The following is a 20,427-nucleotide window of genomic DNA, read 5'->3' as shown; positions in this document are numbered from 1 at the left end:
ACGCCTGGGTTGTCTGTGTGTGTGTGTGTGTGCGCGCGCGTGCGCGTGTGTGTATTTGTAGAGATAGGATCTCACTATGTTGCCCAAGCTGGTCTCGAACTCCCGGCCTCATGCAATCCTCCCTGCCTCAGCCTCCCAAAGTGCTAGGGTGACAGGTGTGAACCACCACATTTGGCTAGGAGCACAATTTTTATTGGCAGGACACTGAGAGGTGCTTGTGATCTGATTATAACTCTAGCTTTGCATGTCTTTTACTTTGCTTAGACCGCATGAGTGGAATCTTCATTTATTATTTCGTGTGACAAATACTGTGGGGGAAACAAAAGAATCAGATCCTTTTCCTTTCCCTTTTCCAAACTGGTGGGATAGGCTGTGAAGTAAATAGGTCATTAAAACTTAAGTGGGAAGCATGGTTATGAGAGTACATATAATTTGAATTACTTTGGTAATAGAACCAGTTGGCAGAACTTCCAATTTCAAGAAAGGGGATATCTTTTTCTTTTCTTTTCTTTTTTTTTTTTTTTTGAGATGGAGTCTCATTCTGTCCCCCAGGCTGGAGTGCAGTGGTGCGATCTGGGCTCACTGCACCCTCCGCCTCCTGGGTTCAAGCGATTCTCCTGCCTGAGCCTTCTGAGCAGCTCGGACTACAGGCACATGCCACCACGCCGGGATAATTTTTTGTATTTTTAGTAGAGACGGGGTTTCATTGTGTTAGCCAGCATGGTCTCGATCTGCTGACCTCGTGATCTGTGACCTTGGGCTCCCAAAGTGCTGGGATTGCAGGTGCGAGCCACCATGCCCAGCTAAGGGGAAATCTTGTGTTGGTACAGATCAGTCCTGACTCATGGTGGGCTCAGGTTTGATCCTCATCCAGCCAATTAGGTTGTATGCTAGGAGACATCTGTTTAGATTCCTGAGTTGAAGATGTTTTAAAAATAAACTTCTTTTATCTTTTTTTACTGTTCGTTGGTTTCAGTTTTTTACATTCTACAGTTTAAAAAATTAATAATGTATGAGAATTTTGGTTATCTGAGGTTTTATAATAGCTTTTCTTACAGTGAGCTAACTAAAATGTAATCTCAAATCTTGTTTATTCAGCGTAATTTATCTACATTAAATCCTGAAATTGTGCTATGTTTATGGTAGGTGCTCCATGAATAACTAAATAATTAAGATTTAAGTTGAGCTTTAGTCTAATTTTAGCAAAGTCACAAATAAAGAGGAAATTGCACTTTTATAAGTACATAAAATTTGAGCATACTTGGTGATAACTGTCACCTGCCTAATCTGCCATTTGTTTTTCAGACCAATGGAGAAGTAGGTTTTATTCCTTTTTTTTTGGTAAGAAGTTGAAGACGGACTCAAAGGTGAAGGGGCAGTAAGGTCTCCAAGGGAAACTAGGAAAAATAGGACCGTCTTCCCAAATTTAAGTTGAAGTTGCATTTCTTTTTCTGTTGGCTATGAAGATGATGACATAAGATATTTGGGTTGGCGATACTACTAAAATTAATCATTTAAAATAACAATATGGAAAACCTCACTTGTATTCAAGCAAAAACTAAACTGAATGTAAACAATAATTTTCTCTGCTTATTAGTCCATTAGACTGAAACTTTGCCTAGTATAATTTTATAAGATTCTAATAAAGGCCCACAATATCATGGTTATGGGAAAATTACTATATTATTGAATCACACATGGTTTATTCAGTTCTTAAAATTGCAGTCCTCCCTCCCTAGATGTTCCAGACTTGATGATATAGCATGGGTTACTTAAGTGTGTTCTCCAAACAGATGTCTCCTAACATACAATCTTATATTACAGTTCATCTCTGAAAAGGGGATAATAATAGTATCTATCCCATTTGCTTGTTGTAAATATTGTATGTAAAGCTCATGGAATGGTGCTTGGCACATAGTAAGTGTTCAGAATATGCTAGCTATTGTTGTTTATTGTTATTGCCCATGTTTTAAGAAATGGAAGGGAAATGCACGAGGGAGAAAAATATATTGCCACTCTTCTGTATGACAAGTAACTAGGGGAAAAGCATAGGACTGTGCATTATAAAAATAACCTACAGTGTTTATAAGATGTATTAATTAAGGACTTAAAATCACTAGATTGATACAGAAATTAATTTAAAATTTTTTTCTAAAAGTAGTTATTTTTATAATTAAGGTTTTTTTTCATTGAATACAATTAGTTTTTTAATATTAGTAATTCAACATTTGATTTTTTAAAAATGCAGATTATATTTCCACTCCTGGTTAGGCAGTATAATACAGTGTTTAAGAGCACAGTGTTTAAGAGCCAGACTTACCTGGGTTTGAATTCTGTCTCCTCACTACTTACTGTGTACCTTCTGACAAGTCCTGAAGCTCTCTGTTTGTCGTTTGTAAGTGAGGATTATAATAGTGCCTATCTCATACATTTATTTTGTGGGTTAAATGAATTAATATATATAAAGGATTTAGCATAACTTGTGGCATCTAATAGTAACCACTATAAAAGTATTATTGTTATTAATGGCTAGTTTTTTTAAAGCATCATTAGTTCAGACACTTCCATTTGAATACTCATACTAGAGTTTCTTGGGATTAAGTCTCAGAAAACAGCTCTTATGAAACTCTTATCCCATCCAGTGTTCAGAAATAAAAATCCTATTAAATATCTTGTTAGCTAGTACTGTGATTCTCAGTTTTCTTCTTTCCATTAAATACAGCTCTGAAACAGATTCCTTCAGGAACGTGATCCTTCTGTTTAGAACTCTTAAAGTACTGGGTGTATTTTATTATTTATCTTTAAATCCTCAGAGCCTAAACACACCTAGTATTTGGTAGGTACATTAAAAATGATGAGTGAATGCATGTATAGTTTTCAGGAAGTAGTCTACCTTCTTGCAGTGTATTTTAATGGCTGTTCAAGAATAACTCTTTGTTAGGGGTCCTTACAAATGTCTGAGCTTTGGAGTTAGTAATTACTGTACTTAATCTTTCTCTTGTTGAGTTGAGGCATATAGGAAGTTTTCTTGTCTTTGGTTTTGTATAAAATAATGATATTATTGTAAAAGAGGTATGGATAACTACTTGAATAATTTACTGGCTTTTGACAATTATCTTCATATTAATATGTTTCCGTACTTTGGATAAGAATAAGGAATATAAAAGTTTCTGCCATATTTGACTTGTTCTTTTTGTTTTGGATTTTAAAAAATTTAATAAATGAAACAGAACATTGCAGATTGATAGTGTGTAGTCTCCCTTGTTCCCCTCTTTCCTCCCTCTTTCCCTTCCCGTAATCAACAATTGCAAATTTGATTTATAGTCATTTAGTCCACGTTTTCTTATTTTTACTACACATATCTAAAACTATTCTAAACATTGTTTACTTTTAACAATGTGTAGGGATGCTATTCTGTGCATCATTTTGCATCTTGCCTTTTTTCCTTCCACGTAATATTGTTTTTGACACAGGAATAGACTACCACGTGTACAGTCACCCGATATAAGAAAGAGGTGACATTCTAGTGCAGCATAGAAAGGATGGCCTGTATCAATTGGATATCCATTTGGGAAAAAAAAATGTATCTTTGCCCCTATTTTGGACCATACTCCAAACTCAATTTCAGATGTATTTCAGGTTTGATTTTAAGTGGGAAAATAATAAGCTTTTAGAAGAAAACATGGGAGAGCATCTTCATTATCTATGAGGAAACAAAAAGCACTAACTGTGAAAGGAAAAATCTATTAAGATAAATTCTGTTTATCAAAAGATACCACTAAAATAATGCCAGAGGTAACAGAGTAGAAGATATTTGCAATACTATAATGTATCCAATAAAGCAGCGGTCCCCAACCTTTTTGGCACCAGGGACTGGTTTCCTGGAAGAAAGACAGTTCTTCTGTGGACATGGGTGGGTATGGTTTTGGAATGAAACTGTTCCACCTCAGATTATCAGGCATTAGTTAGATTCTCAAATAAGGAGTGCACAACCTAGATTCCTTGCATGTGCAGTTCACAATAGGGTTCATGCTCCTATGAGAATCTAATGCCACTGCTGATCTGACAGGAGGTGGAGCTCAGGCAGTAATGCTTGCTTGCCCACTGGTCACTTCCTGCTGTGCAGCCCCATTCCTAACAGGCCACAGACTTGGGGATCCCTGCAATAAAAGACATCTAGAATAGATTAACAATCCTCCAAATCAATAAGAGAAAGCTAGACAACCCAATTAAAAATAATAAGCAGAAGACTTTAATAGTTACTTCACAAAAGAGCACATTGAAATGGCCAATAAGCATATGAAAAGGTATTCCACTTCCATAAACATCAGGGAAATTAAAACCCCACTACACACACACACACACACACACACACACACACACACACACACCCAAAATGGCTAACGTGAAAAAGACAGCCAAAACTAAGTGTTGATGAAGGAGATGTAGAGCAACTGGTTCTGTTATACACTGCTAGTAGGAGTATAAATTGGTATAACCACTTTGGAAAACTGGCAGTGTGTGATGAAAGTAAACATATTCATATCCAGCAATTCCACAACTAGGTATATACTCAACAGAAATGCATACATATATTTTCCACAAAGACATGTACTGTAATTTCATACTTACACTATTCATAATATACCCAAACAATTCAAAAGGATAATTATGGAGTTTGAGACCAGCCTGGTGAAGATCCGTTCTCTACAAAATATTAAAAAGTGAGCTGAGTGTGGTGGCACGTGCCTGTAGTCCTACCTACTTGGGAGGCTGAGGCAGGAAGATCTCTTGAGTCTAGGAGTTCGAGGGTGCAGTGAACTATGACCATGTGACTGCATTCCAGCCTGGGTGACAGAACAAGAGCTTGTCTCTAAAAAATAAAAATAAATTAATTATGGTATACAGATAAACAATTTGGCAATAGGAATGAACGATCTACCATTCTATGTAGCAGTATAGGTGATTCTTACCTTTACAATGATGAAAGAAGCCATAAACCAAAGAGACAATACTCCATTTTTATGAAGTTCAAAATCAGGCAAAACTAGTCAGTTGGGGAGGGGCATAAGTTAGTAAAGTTATTTTTCTTGATACAAACTTTAGTTACACAAAGGCATTCAACTTGTGAAAATTTGTTAAGCTGTGCTTTCTGGACATATGTTCTTGTATGTATGTATGTTATATTATCCAAAAAACATTGTTTTGAGATCTATCCATGTTGGATGTTAAGAGTTCTAGTTTATTCATTTCAGATGTGGTGTGTGAACAGACTGCAGCTTATTTATTGATTCCCTTATTGGACTTCTAAATTGTTTCCAGTTTTCCTCTGTTTCAAATAATGCTGTAGTCAATTGCTTTTTTTTTTTTTTAACATCTTATACAAATAATATGAGAGTTCTTCTAGGATTTGGCATTGTTGAGTTTTAGGATATGCCCATGTTTAGCTTTATCAGATACTATCAAATTGTTCTCCAAACGGTAGTATAATTATAGGCTCACCAGAAGTGTTGGAGAGTTCCTATTGCTTTATATTCTTGTCATCACTTGGTATTGTCAAATTTAAAAAATTTTTGCTAATCTTATTGTGAAATGATATCTCATCAATATTTTAATTTGTGTTATCTGTTAACTAGTGTATTTGATCATCTTTCTACATGTTTATAGGTCATATGAATTTCCTTTTAGGTATCCTTATCTATTGCCCATTTTTTGCTTTTGGGAATTGTCTATTTTTATTGCATATTTTTCTAGTGACTAACTTTATATTTTTCTTCATTTATGTGCAATTTTCCTTGATTCTCAAAGTCCATATATTCAGGAAGACCTCCCCACCCCCTTTGATTTTTAAGACATTACTGGAATTTCACCTGTAAACTTTAAACCTGGAGTAAGTCAGTCCTCCTGAGATTTTTCCTTCAGATTTTAATCTTCTTCCTGTTTCTGTTTGCCAGCCATTACTCCTTATTTTACTAATTTAAACTATAGCGGATTTTCCCCTTTTTTGGTTTTGAGCGGTTGGTGGTGATTTGGGGAGGGAGAAATGAGAAGCAATAGAAAAATAAATAAAAATTTGCCTGAAGTTTATAAAATTGATATAGCTATGTGTAAAATGCTTAGAATATGCTTGTGAACCTTGCTGGTTTTTTTTTTAATATATATTTGAAATTCATTCTAGATTCAGCCTTGTACAGCCAAAGGCCATTTATTTCATGCTCGTCATTACATGATTAGTTTGTGTGTGTGTGTGTGTGTGTGTGTGTGTGTGTGTGTGTGTGTGTTCCACGCAGTGGCTGTTTCCCCCACATTCTCAAGACAGTTCCATGTATCCATTATTCTGCAAAGCAACTGCATTAACAGTTGAAACTTCACCCAGCACCACTGGTGCTTTGACATTTCTGTGATATTAGAGAGAAAATGACCAAGCACTTGGTAGCTGTGTTTCCCAAATACTTTAAAGGTGGTTGGTTGGTCTGGGGTAAAAGGAGATGATGTAAATAGTGCTTGCTTATTTATCTTCTGTCAGGGTGTGGTAATAGCAGTAAGGGCCTGGAGTTCCTGAGCTGTTTACAATTGTCACAGAGCCTGTGAGGCTGGAAAACCTTCCTCGAGAATATCCTGGCCCAGATTTCTTCAGCATTCCTTCTCTGTTGCTTCTGCCTTCTGCCTTACGTGCCAGAGAAAGAACTCATGACTTCTGTCCAGAGTCACAAAATCTTGGCTGATCTTGATGAAGGAGTCTTGCAGCATATTCTCATGGCATGAATGTTTTGAAGAGAGGTGCCAGTATAACATAGCTTCAGTAGGAAAACTCTTCCTAGAATAGAATTGGATTTCTTTTTTTAATGGTTTGATGTAAGTCAATGAAGAAACTTGAGTCTATTTTAGTGTAGAATGACTTCAACCCCCATCAAGTTTGGAAGTCTTCTATGTGTGAGATTTAGAAAGGCTGTACACAATACAATTAGGTCTTGCTTTGTGAAGAAATTAGTATAAAAAAATGACAATTAATTTAGAAATGATCATTTAAAAGCATGTTCTGTATAAAAATATACTCCAGTATTTGTAGAAAAAAGCCCTAAACTGAGTCTTGACTTTATTTTTTAAAAATTTGTAAGTGGTAAGGATTTTTGTTTTCCTAAGCACCATATACTTAAATACCATTATCACACTTAAAAGATTATTAACAATTCCAGTAATATAATCTCGAAATTTCCTGATTGTCTCAAAAATCTTTGGTTTTGCCTCTTTTATAACAGTTTTAACTCCTCGGATTCCCTTCCCTTTGCTTTTTTATGCCACTGATTTATTGGAGAAACCAGGTCATTTATCCTGTATAATGTTCCACATTCTGGATTTGACTGATTGCTTGCTTGTGCTGGTGTTTAACTTGATCCTATATCCCCACTATTCCCTGCAAACTGGTAGTTAGAACTGAAGGCTTGATTCAATTCAGGTCGAATCTTTTCTTTCTTCCTCTTTTTTTTTTTTTTTTTTTGGTAAGAATCCTTTATAGTTGATGTTGTGTTATTGCATCATATCATGAGAAACATAGTGTCTGGTCATCCTCGTTGAGTGACACTGAGATGAATATGTGGATTCTGTTTGTACACTGTTACTCTGTTGGTATAGAAGGGCCCATTGTAGTCATTTAAAACTTTTTAAGATGCTTAAGAATCTCAGAAAAGATTCTAACTTAGCAGGTCTAAGGGAAGAAACATCTATTATTAATAAAACATGCAACACATACAAAACCCCCCAAACCTCTCTACATTTACTCAGATGTGGTAAGAATCACTACATTTAAAATGTAATTAGAGTGACAAAAATTTACTCTTCTACAAATGCTTTGAGATTGTTTATCTTGTATAAAATCAAGCATATTTTCAAATGTTAAGAGCTGTGAAGATGTTTGAGATTGCTGTGGTGTAATAAAAAAGTACTGACTCTGGACACAGGAGGCCAAATCATTTTTATGAGGTCTATTTTTTTTACATTTAGAAAATAATAAGACCGGGCACGGTGGCTCACACCTGTAATCCAGCACTTTGAGAGGCCGAGGCGTGTGGGTCACCTGAGATCAGGAGTTTGAGACCAGCCTGGCCAACATGGCAAAACTCTGTCTCTACTAAAAATACAAAAATTAGCTGGCCGTGGTGTTACGTACCTGTAATCTCAGCTACTCAGGAGGCTGAGGCAGGAGAATCGCTTGAACCTGGGAGGCAGAGGTTGCAATGAGCCAAGATCGTGCCTCTGCACTCCAACCTCAAAAAGAAAAGAAAAGAAAAGAATAACATATCTATCACAGGGTTATTTTAATGATTAAATGAAATGATTTATTTGGAAGCAATTCAGCACCCAGTAATTAATTGAGTCTAAATCTGAAATTCATTCCAACAATACAGATTTTTTTCAGTCTGTATCTTCAAAGTAAGTTTAAGAAAATTAAACTAACAGTATCATATGCTGTTTTAGCTATGTTTGAACAAGTAAGCTTTTATATTTGAGCTTGTTTTTCAAGTGATAGGAGAGTTGATGCAGTTCTAACATAAGTGTAATTAAAGTAGGCTTTTTGGAAAAATAGCCTGTGGAATTCTTATTACTGTTTTTCCCCCCTACTTTCAGCTTCATTTACCTCTTAATTCTCCTTTGCCTGGAAGTGAATTGACCAAGGAACCTTTTCGTTGGGATCAGAGACTCTTTGCATTAGTGTTGCGGTTGCCTGGCACCATGTCAGTAGAATCAGAACAGTTGACAGGTGTGCCTTTAGATGACTCTGCAATCACACCAATGTGTGAAGTGACAGGCGGTAAGTTTTTTGCTGGCAGTAATTCGGTAACTTAAAGCAGATTTTATCTGAATGTTTTAAAAGTGTACATTCAAAAACTCCATGTTTGTTTTTATTTAACAAGTTAGTATTAGGAATTAATAGGCATGTATGCTTTTAACAGTACATTTATTGATAATGGTCTATGATCTTCATTTGAATAGAATGTGGGTTACTCCTGGACATAACAAGGAATGGTAATATTTTTTCTACTTGTATAGAAAATGCTAGTATTTGAAGTTGTTAAACTAATATTCTTATCTACAAAGATTGCCAATGATTTAGAAGTACCATAGCATTATTTTTTGCAAAAAATGTTTTGAGAATCATCTCTGTATATTTGATGAGATATGCTTGGTTAAGTGCAATTTTTCCCAGAGGCAAAGAGATTGATAGATTAAAGGAAACAGGTAGTGAGGTCTTATCCAGCTTCTGTTTCACTTATACATCAGATTAGATAGGTACTATGCTTAGTGAACATCAAGGGAAATCTTGAAATACAATATGTAATCAACTCAGAACTCATTTAATATAGAATTGTCTAACAGGTGGATTAATTTCATATAGGTATGTATTGTGTGCCTACTGTGTACCAAGTATTGTTCCATGCTTTTGGCTTTCAGTAGTCAGTAAGACAGACACGGCGTTTTTGCTTTCATGGAGCATTTCAGTTCTCACCTGAGAATTTTATTAAAATAATTTTAATATCAAATTCTGTATTTGATATTAAAATGTGCAAGTCTAGCATTCCACTATTTTACTTAAGATAAGGGCCTGTGACGTAATCTGCAGACACAGTTGGTGCTCTAATGAAATTCGTCATAGCCAGCTACATAAGAGAAAATGTAAGTTCTAATTAATATTTTAGGTACATTTTTTCTGAAATTCTATGGATTTTGGAAATCTGCAAAATTCACAGACAAAAAGGGATTAACCTTACACAAGTGTGTGAAATAGATAGAAAACTGTTATTCATGTCATTAAATGCTTTCATTTTATAGAAATGCTTTTTGTGAACTTTTGTAATGTCTTCACAATTTAATTAACAAAGGGTAAAAAAGGCATATATGTAATTTTTTTTTAGGGACGACCTGTCATCTAAATTTGAAAATTAACTAACAATTCTCTTTACATAGATAATATTTTTCGGTGACAGTCGTATTTTTTTCTGTGGGAGGGTGCACATTTATATTCATGAAATTTTAGTTTCCAGCTTTGAACTGGCACCCTTGTTAAAAATTCTGATTTTTTTTTTTTTTTTTTAACTCTGGGGATTTTACTTAACAGGTTCTGAAAGGCTTGGAGGCTATAACATTCTCACACTGGAAATTCCTTACTAGGAATTACTTAGTTTGAACTTAGAATTATGATGAACTTTTGGGACTTAAATATACTATAACTTTTGTCACTAGGATCAGGAATATTCAGAGTGTGAAGTCAAGTGAGTGGTATAATCAGAGTCTGAAAAGAACCATGAGACATCATGTAGCAGTCTTGCCTTTAGGTAGTAATATATTAAAGCTACTTTGCTTATTCTTTGAAAGGAACATCTCTAGAGGAAAAGTTCCAAAGTCATCCTTGGTGATATCTTTCAATGATGCAGAAATCTTAGTCAAGAAATTAGGAAGTCTTCCCTAAATATACATTCTAAATCCTTCCTGGTGTGGTAGTTTGTTTGCTCCTTTTCATGCTCTTACTAGCAATAAGGGTAAGCCGCTCAAATGTCACTCACCTTTTCATATCTCTGAATAATGTGTCTTCTTTCTTTTTTAATTTAAAGGATGTTCACTAAAGAAAGTTTTGGGGAACACCAGAAAGGTAGAAAGAACAAAAAAGATAATACCCACTGGTATTGCACTATCCGAATATGTAATCACTGCTAACAATTCCTGTGCATTTTTAAAACCTAAGGTTGGCCGGGTGCGGTGGCTCACGCCTGTAATCCTAGCACTTTCGAAGGCCAAGGCAGGTGGATTACCTGAGGTCAGGAGTTTGAGACCAGCCTGGCCAACATGGTGAAACCCCATCTCTACTAAAAATACAAAAATTAGCTGGGCATGGTGGCATACGCCTGTAATCCCAGCTGTTCCGGAGGCTGAGGCAGGAGAATTGCTTGAGCCCAGGAGGTGGAAGTTGCAGTGAGCTGAGATCGTACCACTGCACTCCAGCCTGGCTGACAGAGAGAGACTCTGTCTCACAAAAAAAAAAAAAAAAAAATTTAAAGTAGTTGTTTATGTGTGTATTTGTGTACATTTATTTTTCCCATTATGGAGTAATTCATGTTCACTAAGGAAATGTTGGAAAAAATTCATCTGTATTGCCAAAATAATAATATATTTCTTTCAATGTATTTTTGTATTTGCATAATGGTAGTCATTGTAAGCATTTTCCTTTCGATACCAGGTAATTAATGAGTGTCCACTCTATGCCAAATAACTGTTACTGGGTGTTGGGAGTACAGCAGGAACAATAGAAAGCTTACATCTTTGTACTGAGTGACAGATAATAATCATGTAAAATAAATAAATGATACTTTATAGTAGTACTGCCTACTACTATTGTAGTAGATAGTAGGGTGCTACCTACTATGAAGACAAAACAGTAAGGGAATAGAGACTAACTTGAGGCAGAGAAAGAATATTCTACCTAAGTTTTCGTCTGAGGAGGTAACATTTGAGCAGAGACCTGAATAATGGAGTTAATTACACAAATATCTAGGCAGAGGAAATGGCAAGGAAAGGGACATGCTCTCTATATATTTGGAAGCAACAGGAAGGCTGGCATGGCTGGAGCTTACATAGGGAGGAATAGAGTAATAGCTAGGTTTAGAGAGGTAGGCAGGGGCCAAATATCAAATGGGTCTTTAGGCTACAATAAATATTTTTTTATTTTCCAAGTATGATGGGAAGCCTTTTGAAGGCTTTTTATAGGAGGTGACATCTGATTTCTGTTTCCGAAATATCACTTCACCTGTTAGATGAGAATACAGAGTGGCAAGAATGAAAGCAGGAAGACTAGTAGTAGTACTTTGTTCTAGAATGCTAGGTTTGGAGGTCGTGAGAGGTGGCTTAATGCAAAAGAGAACCAAGGATGAGGACAATAAGGGAAGAAGCAATCCAGGATGGTTCACAGATGATTCAGTTGATCTGAACCACTAGAGATGGATGGCTGTGCCAAGGACTGAGATGGTACACTGGGGAGAAGCAGGTTTAGGGGAGGTGCAAGGATGATAGCAGATTTTAAAATGTGTAATAGACATGTTGTTGAATATATCAAGAATTTTTAAAGTATTTTATAAAAATTATAGATATTTCTAGATTAAATACATTTAACTTTCTTAGCTTTTGTAAGGACTATTGACCACCTTAGAAATGTTGATTTGCTTCTCTATTTGACAAAGATGCTAATACTGCGTTTAGATTCACTATATTTAGTTTGACTTTTTTGTGGACTCAAAATAACCCAAAGTGAGACAGCTTCTTGACTTGAAGGTGTGTGCTAATAAAACTTTTTTCACAAATACAGGTAGTGATCCTAGAAACTTTATGCATTAGCACAAAGTGTTGTATATCCCAAGGAGTAAGTTTTGACATAGACAGTAAGTACGCATGAGGAACATTATTAGGATATAGGCTCACTTTGTAAAGAAAGCAAAATTTGCTATTTCTGTCTAACTTTTAAAATAATTAATAGATTTTTATTTGCCAGATGATTCATTTATTCTTTTTTCTAACTTTTGTAAAATATACTGATTAGTAATTTTATTTCGTATTAAGATTGATTTGCTTATGTTTTCTTAATTGATGACACAACTTAGGAGAGCAGAGATAATTGTCATAGTTTATATACTTTAAAATTTTTGCTTTTTAATGACATCTTAGGAATATGCTTAAATTTCATGAAATAAGATACTCAGCCTTTATGTAAACTTCTAATATTTTTGCATGTAAAGATGGTTAGCCTTTTTATGGATTGCTTTTTGTATATACTTAAATTGACTTAGAAGAAAATTTAAATTTACCAGTTCTTTCACATAAGCATGACTTCATATAGATGCTCTATTTTAAGTACTGATTTCAAATTAACAGGATTTCCAAGGGACAAAGGATATCCAGAATAGTTTCTGATACACTGTAAGGGTTTGAACTGTAACTCTATCACTATACTAACTTGGAAAAGTTAGTTAGCCTCTCTGTGCCTTAGTGTTCTCATTTGTAAAATGGAGAAAATAACCCATACAATTGTTGCTGAGATTAAAGAAATTAATATCATAAAATGATTGGAACACTGCCAGGCACGTAGATACTCAGTAATTGGTAGATATTTGTTAAGGTTATAATCGTCATTATTTTATACAGTTAAGTTGTTATATTTATTTTTTCTAAGTGAAGCTGACTTTGAGGATTTGAGTCACCATTGTCTATAATGTTCTCTTTTCTGAGTAGCCTTTAACAAACCACATTAAGTGTAAGTTGATATGAGTAATTTGATGTGTCAAATGTAAGGATGTAGCTTGTGTTGTGAAATAATTGGTTGAATGTGTAAAAGAGTAGGGCTTCATATTGAGCTTATTACAAATAATATTGCAAAATATTTGGCCAAAGATTGAGTTTTAGCTGTCAAGGTTTTTAGTGTTGGTCTGGATCAGAACTGTATAATAGAAATCTGATTCAAATTTCATATGTAATTAAAAATTTCATAGTAGCCACTTTAAAAATTAAAAATAGATGAAATTAATTCTAATAATATATTTTATTTAAATCAGTATATCCATAATATTATTTCAGTATGAGATTGATATTTGAAAATTACTAATGAGATGTTTTATATTTTTTCATACTAAGTCAACAAAATCAGGTGTATATTTTGCACTTACTATACATTTCAATTCAGACTAGCTATATTTCAAGTTCTCAATAGCTACCTGTGTCTAGTATATAAAGTATTGTATAGCAAAGGTCTAGATATTTTTGTTGAAAATTCCTCTTTAAAAGATCTTTTCACTGGTATCTTTTTTAAAAAATCACTAGTATTTAATGCTTCTGAACCAAAAGTAGTATAGGTTAAAACGTACAAAAGGGGAATTCACATAAGACAGGTAATTCCCAAGTATTTACGTAAGCTAAGTGAAATTCAGAAAAGCACATGCTGCCATCTGTATATTAAAACGCAAATATTTAAAATACTTAAAAACTGCCAGTAAACTAGTTAAGTAGTTATTACATATCTACTGTGTGCACAGTAAATCTTAGTGATAATACTTTTGTTAAGCAGGAATAAGATTTTGGGGAGACAGTTACTAGATGTGTGTGTGTGTATATGTGTTAAAGATAAATTATATTGCATAACAGTTGGAGATAGTGTTTTTTACATATATGTTTTAAAAAAACATAAAATATGTGACTTGTTTTCATTGTGTTTTGTTCAGACCAAGAATTCTATGTTCCAAATACCTATAATTAGAAGAAAAAATTTACATACTCTCACAAAATGGGATTGTTGGTTGGTTGGAAATAATTATTTTTGTGCATTCTTTCATAAGATAATGAAATCAGTCAACTTTTACCATTGAACTTTTGTTAGTTAGTACCGTCAGAAACCCCACAGTTGTTTTTTTCTTGCTAAAGGTAGGAATTCTTGCAACTAACTAGTTTACTATATTCTTCCTTTTTTTTTTTTTTTTTTTTAAATCTCAGGCCGTTCATATTCTGTGTGTTCTCCAAGAATGCTTAATCAGTGTCTGGAGTCCTTGGTGCAGAAAGTACAAAGTGGGGTGGTAATAAACTTTGAAAAAGCAGGACCAGATCCTTCCCCTGTAGAAGGTATTATTGCACTTTTTTTTTAGACATTGAAAACTTTCTTTATTGTTTATTCAACTAGAACTGTAAACTTACTGTGATTTGGCCTTAAGATAGGCAAGGCCAAATTATTAAGACAGAAAGGCTGTTGGTAAAGAGGGAAGATTAAATAGGAAAGTCAAGGTAAACTAATGGTAGTCTAGTAGCATCACCTTTTTGTATTAATGATTGTCTATTGCCTGACATTTTGATAAGTCAAAAGCCTTTTAAAGGATTTATAGATAAGCAACTTTATAATTTCTTTGTAGTATTATACAATTGCCTCTCAACATATATATGCTTCTCCTGTGCCCTTTAATTCCCAAAGTGTTCAATCCTAGATGTTTAACTCCTTAGCTACTTTTGTACCAAGGATCAAACTGATTGAAACTAAATGGTTTATGTGGGTCAAAAATGAGGAACCAGGCTTTGCCATTAAGCTTGATTCTTCTAACTCTAGCTGAGTCCCACCTGGCTTTTTCTTGGCTTCTGTAATCATGAACTATTTCCAATAGCCAGTGGATATAAGGAGTTATAGTAGAACCAATGGATGGTTTATAGTTGAGACCGTCTGCGTTGTATGTTACCTATTTCAAGATTTAGAGAGTCATTGCTGGGCACAGTGGCTCACACCTCTAATCCCAGCACTTTGGGAGGCTGAGGCAGGTGGATTACCTGAGGTTGGGAATTTGAGACCAGCCTGACCAACATGGAGAAACTCCGTGTCTACTAAAATACAAAATTAGCCAGGCGTGGTGGCGCATGCCTATGCTCCCAGCTACTCGGGAGGTGGAGGTTGCGGTGAGTGGAGATCGCGCCATTGCACTCCAGCCTGGGCAACAAGAGTGAAACTCCGTCTCAAAAAAAAAAAAAAGAAAAAGAAAAAAACAACAACAACAACAAAAAACACAGACACACAAAGATTTAGAGTCATTTAATGATAATTGGCAGAGGTGGTCCACTAAAGTAGGTACCTGGGAGAAGAGAAGGATCATAGAGATGAAAGAATGGGGGTACTGAGAGGGTACTATAGGGAAGGAATGGGTGATAACAATAAGTTGTGTCATGTCTGCTCTAACGAAACCAAACTTAAAAAAAAATTAATTGTTACAATGTATTTATTTTTAAATTATTTTAATGCTTTGTTTAGAGTTTCGTACTAGTAAATGTTTACTGAATTGTTGAAGATAGTTGCTGTTTTGCTAAAGTTATTTTAGATTAAAGGTAGGTGCTTTGGTCTAGATTTGCTTATTAAGTTTTTTTTTTTTTTAGGCTTCAGTTAAAATGATTTCTAAGAAATACTCAATTTGCAATACTTATTTATTCTAGTATTTATTGTGTGCCTGGCACTGTTTTTGACATTTGGGATATGATGATAAAGGTGGCAAATTGGGTGCTTGCTCTTATCATCTGATGAAGAAAACATGTCATTCATCAAAGAGATATTCACCATGAAGTATGTTTTATGTGTTCCAGTTGGGAAGGCAAAGGATGCTGCGGACCTCCTTTGAACTGGCGAACTCATAGTTGGAATTTGTACTTATTGTCTAATGAATTACAATCTAGTCTAAATATTAAACAGACATAGTGTTCTGCCATTTAAGAAAAATAGGAAAACCTAGAAAAGAACAAATATTAGGAATTTTTTATTACTTTAAGTAATGATATAATTTAACTTTTTATGCTTATTCCCCCCTTATGATATATGCTTTCTTTGTCTTAATTTCTTTGCTATATAGATGGGCAGCCAGATATATCAAGGCCTTTTGGATCTCAGCCTTGGCATAGCTGTCACAAACTCATATATGTCAGACCAAATCCTAAAACTGGGGTTCCTATAGGTCATTGGCCTGTTCCAGAGTCTTTTTGGCCAGATCAAAATTCGCCAACACTAGTAAGTACCAGAGACTGTAACTATGTAATAGTAACCATTCAGCTGTCTTTCCTATTAGTTTTAAATTTTGTTGTCAAAGCTGTGATTAATTTATGGGGATTAGACAGATGTTCAAAGTGCTATGATACCCTGTTACTTGCTTTATTATGTTGCTTTGCTATGATACCCTGTTACTTTGTTTATTATGAAGTAATAGAAAAAAGGCATCTCCTTCCTTTAGAATCTAATGCTATGCTCACGATTTTTATTCTTGGCTTCTGGGTACAAAATTTCCTCTTTAGACTCTAAATGAGGATTTGTCTCTGGGACACAATTTAGGATTTAAACGAAGGCTTAGAAAATAATTTTGGTAGTTTGCATGTAATTTTTTAGGACTTAGTCTTAAATGCATATTGATATGTATGGTTTTAGTTATATATAGTGTTGCAGATTGGAGGTTTAAGCTGGAACAGATTTTCTGATTTTGTTTACCTGAATTATTTTTAGGAACAATGAAGTTTGCTGAGCGATCATGGTGAATTATCAGTATTCATTATGTAATTCTTAAAATAATAGGGTACATTTATACAAATTAATATCCATTTAGTCGTGTTAGTGTACTCTTTTTTTCCATATTTTTTTCCAAGTATCTGAGGGCATTAAGGGATATTTTGTGGGAGAGCATGGCAGTGGTTCTCCTTGATTTTACCCTTAGAAAATAAGAATTGTATTTCACAGATCATTAAGCAGTCTCATAATGTTTCATACAACAAAACCTTTTTGAAACCTTTTGTACTTCAAACCTGTATCAGCTCTTCAGGATAATTTTTATTTTGAGTTTATAAAGTGATATTTCCTTTATTCATTAGGGATTTAATAAAGTAGTGCATGAAGTTAAGGTTTTCTAAATTTCATTGAAGTATCTTCTATGTACCTTTTCTTTTTTTTTGATAGAACCATCATAGTTTTTTAGTCTGGCTTTATGGAGAAACTTCCAATTTCTTTGGTCATTTTACTTTCTCTTCTGGAGCTCTTTCAACTCTTACAGAACAGATACTGTATTTGTATGAAATATTGTCTTGTTGGTTATTTATTCTATTGTGTTTATTTAACATGTACAGGAGAACATACAGTACCTGAGTTGTAATGGAAAGAAATCCAAAACCAGTATCACAACCCTTATCTATTAATGCTGCTCTAGCAGTCTATCACAAATTCTTACAAGCCGTAGAGGGTGGGTAGGACTTCAATTGGAGAAGGAAATAGTATGAGAAAAAAATATGGAAGTGAAAAAGAACAAGGTATGTTTAGAGGAGTTAACAAGTAGCTGAGTATGGGTGGATCATAACATGTATATAGGACATTGAGAGTACTATTAAAGTAACCAATTTGCTTATGACTTTAAATGCAGGGTTAAGGAATATTAGCTTTTTAACAGTGGAGTTCAAAGAGCAGTTGAAGATGTTTTTAACAGACATCTTTAGAAAAATTGATTTGGTGGTGGTTATATGCAGTAAAATTAGAAGGGGGAGATGAGTTGAAAGGCAGGTAGGTTACCTATGAGGGCTGTTGATATGGTTCACGTAAGAGATTTTAAGTGGTTGAATTATGATGATGGAAGAGAGAATAATAAGAAATAATATTGGAAAGAACTGGCAAACTTTAGTAACTGAAGGATATTAGGGGAAGTGAGATTTTTCTAAATTATAATATTGAAGAAATATTGCTACTGAAGTTAAGTGTAATTTACAAGATGTGAATTTGAATCACGGCACTATTAGTTATTAATTAGTGCCTTTGGTTATCTTTTGTAAGCTTCAATTTCCCATCTGTTAAGTGGCTTATAGCTCCATCTCATAGGGTTGTTTTGGGGATTAAACAAAATCATATATGCAAAATTTTCTTGGCCAAGTTCTAGAGGATCTTTCCCTCCACTTTCCCTCTTGGATCTCAGTATTTTTATTCACAGAATAAGTGTGTTTCGTGGACTGATTCAATAAACTGTGTGTCAGGTGCATGCTAGGCACAGAGCACAAGATGAGTAAAACACAGTGCTTCCCCTCTTGAACATTACCCATCTATGGGCAGGTCAGACATGTACACATCATAGAGTACAGTGTGCCAACTGTAATGAAGGGGTGGTGCAGAGCCAGAGGAGGTGGGCCTGACAGCCTGGTGTGTTTTTGGAGTACAGAGTGGGAAGGGGTATGAGGGAAGAGGTCTTTTAGAGGTTGTTACATGCCAACTCATTCTTCTAAACTTTGTTTGCAATATGCAAGGGAGAAAATAAGTACTTCGCATGACCGAAGCATGGAGTCCGTATGGTGTGGTGGGAAGGCAGATAGGGACCAGATCATCGAAGATCTTTATATTTGATGTTAAGTGTCTAGACCCTATTTTTAGGTGATTGGCTGTTACTTTTACTGAACAGTTTTAGATAGGGAACTTATATGATCCTATTTATATTTCACTGCCATAGGGTTGATCAGAGGGGGACTGATTAGAAACTAAACAAAGCAAAAAGCATTTGTACTAGACTAATCTGAGAAATGAAGAAGGCCCAAATTAAAGTGGTAAGAAATAGAAGATACATTTCTAGAGAGATGAGAGTTTAGTACTGACAGAAGGCAGCAACTAGTACTAACTACCTACCATGTTTATGTGTTCTGGTAAGTGCCTTAGAATTTGTGTTACCAGTTTATCCAGGTCTTTGTGACAGTTAAATATGGAGGATGAGGGGAAGATATCAAGAATAATGGCTAGGTTTTTAGAACAGGTTTTGTAGCTTGGGGGAGAAGTAACAAATTGTACATATTGTGTCTGAGGGACCTGTGGAAGATTCAGCTTATGTCCAGTGGGTAGTTAGATACAGCAGAGAAATACGAGCCATCTGGCCCCATCACAGTAGATTTGTGAACCACCAGGGTATAAGCAGTAACTGAGGCAAATAGAGTCCTTTATAGCTATGAAATTTAAAATTATTTCCTCATAGCTCATTTTGTTCACAATTTGTGAGATTTTTAGGAAGAGGACTATTAAGAGGTAGATTGGGGGGTAACATGCCTTTTTAAAAAAAGTATTATTTTTTTATACCTCTAGAACAGGGGTTTCTAAAATAAGGGTGTGTATCCTGTAGAGTTTACCAAAATGATTGCTGGAATAGGGAAGGAAGCATTAGAAGTTCTATTTGTGGTTATTTTTCTCCTATTTTAATACCATTTTGGTATATATTTTGTTATGCACGTCTACATTTATAATTTATATAATTAGAAATGTATATTCAAAAACTGATCAAGATCTATGATTACTTTGGAAGTCACTATAAGTAATTGTTACAAATGAAGACTTGTGAGAGTTTCTGTATACATTTCTCATTTTTTGGATGTAAAAATCAGTGAATACTCAATTACTAAATTTTGCATAAGACCTAAAAATATTTTCATTTCTATAGATTTTCAAGTGTTTATCTTTTTCTTGTGAATATTACATAACTTTAGCATTACATTTTCAAGTGTTTTCTTTCAGCTTAATGTTGCTTTTAGCAGTAAATCAAACTTATCAGCAAGACGGAGGAACTGAGTAAATTTTGATAATGAGGGATACTTAGTTTTGTTTCTGGAATTTCATGTAAGTAGTAATTACAAGACTTTCCCCTTTAGCCACCTCGTACATCTCATCCTGTAGTGAAGTTTTCCTGTACAGACTGTGAACCAATGGTTATTGATAAACTTCCTTTTGACAAATACGAGTTGGAACCTTCACCACTGACTCAATTTATCCTGGAAAGGAAATCTCCTCAAACATGTTGGCAGGTGAGCTGAACAACTTATAGTGACCCCAAAATTTAAATGAGGTGTTTCTTAAAAAGCTGAATTGAATCAATGGTTTAT

At 34.7% G+C, this 20,427-nt stretch overlaps 1 protein-coding gene across 5 annotated transcripts in view; it reads left to right on the top strand.

The window, feature by feature from the left end:
• INTS6 (integrator complex subunit 6) overlaps positions 1-20,427 on the top strand; it is a 104,068-nt gene that overhangs the window by 49,408 nt on the left and 34,233 nt on the right. For all 5 annotated transcript variants that reach the window (XR_004247759.2, XM_032150928.3, XM_058437917.1 and 2 more), the window contains 4 exons: positions 8,626-8,809; positions 14,524-14,649; positions 16,404-16,558; positions 20,197-20,349. Coding sequence is in view for 4 of the 5 variants with exons in the window: in XM_032150928.3 (XP_032006819.1) it covers positions 8,626-8,809; positions 14,524-14,649; positions 16,404-16,558; positions 20,197-20,349 (618 nt within the window). In the remaining variant the exon portion in view is untranslated. The remainder of the gene's footprint in view (positions 1-8,625; positions 8,810-14,523; positions 14,650-16,403; positions 16,559-20,196; positions 20,350-20,427) is intronic.

Source organism: Hylobates moloch, unplaced genomic scaffold (assembly GCF_009828535.3).
Source record: "Hylobates moloch isolate HMO894 unplaced genomic scaffold, HMol_V3 SCAFFOLD_4, whole genome shotgun sequence".
Classification (NCBI taxonomy): Eukaryota; Metazoa; Chordata; class Mammalia; order Primates; family Hylobatidae; genus Hylobates; species Hylobates moloch.
Note: the sequence above shows the minus strand (reverse complement) of the source record. Positions and strands in the feature narration are given on the sequence as shown.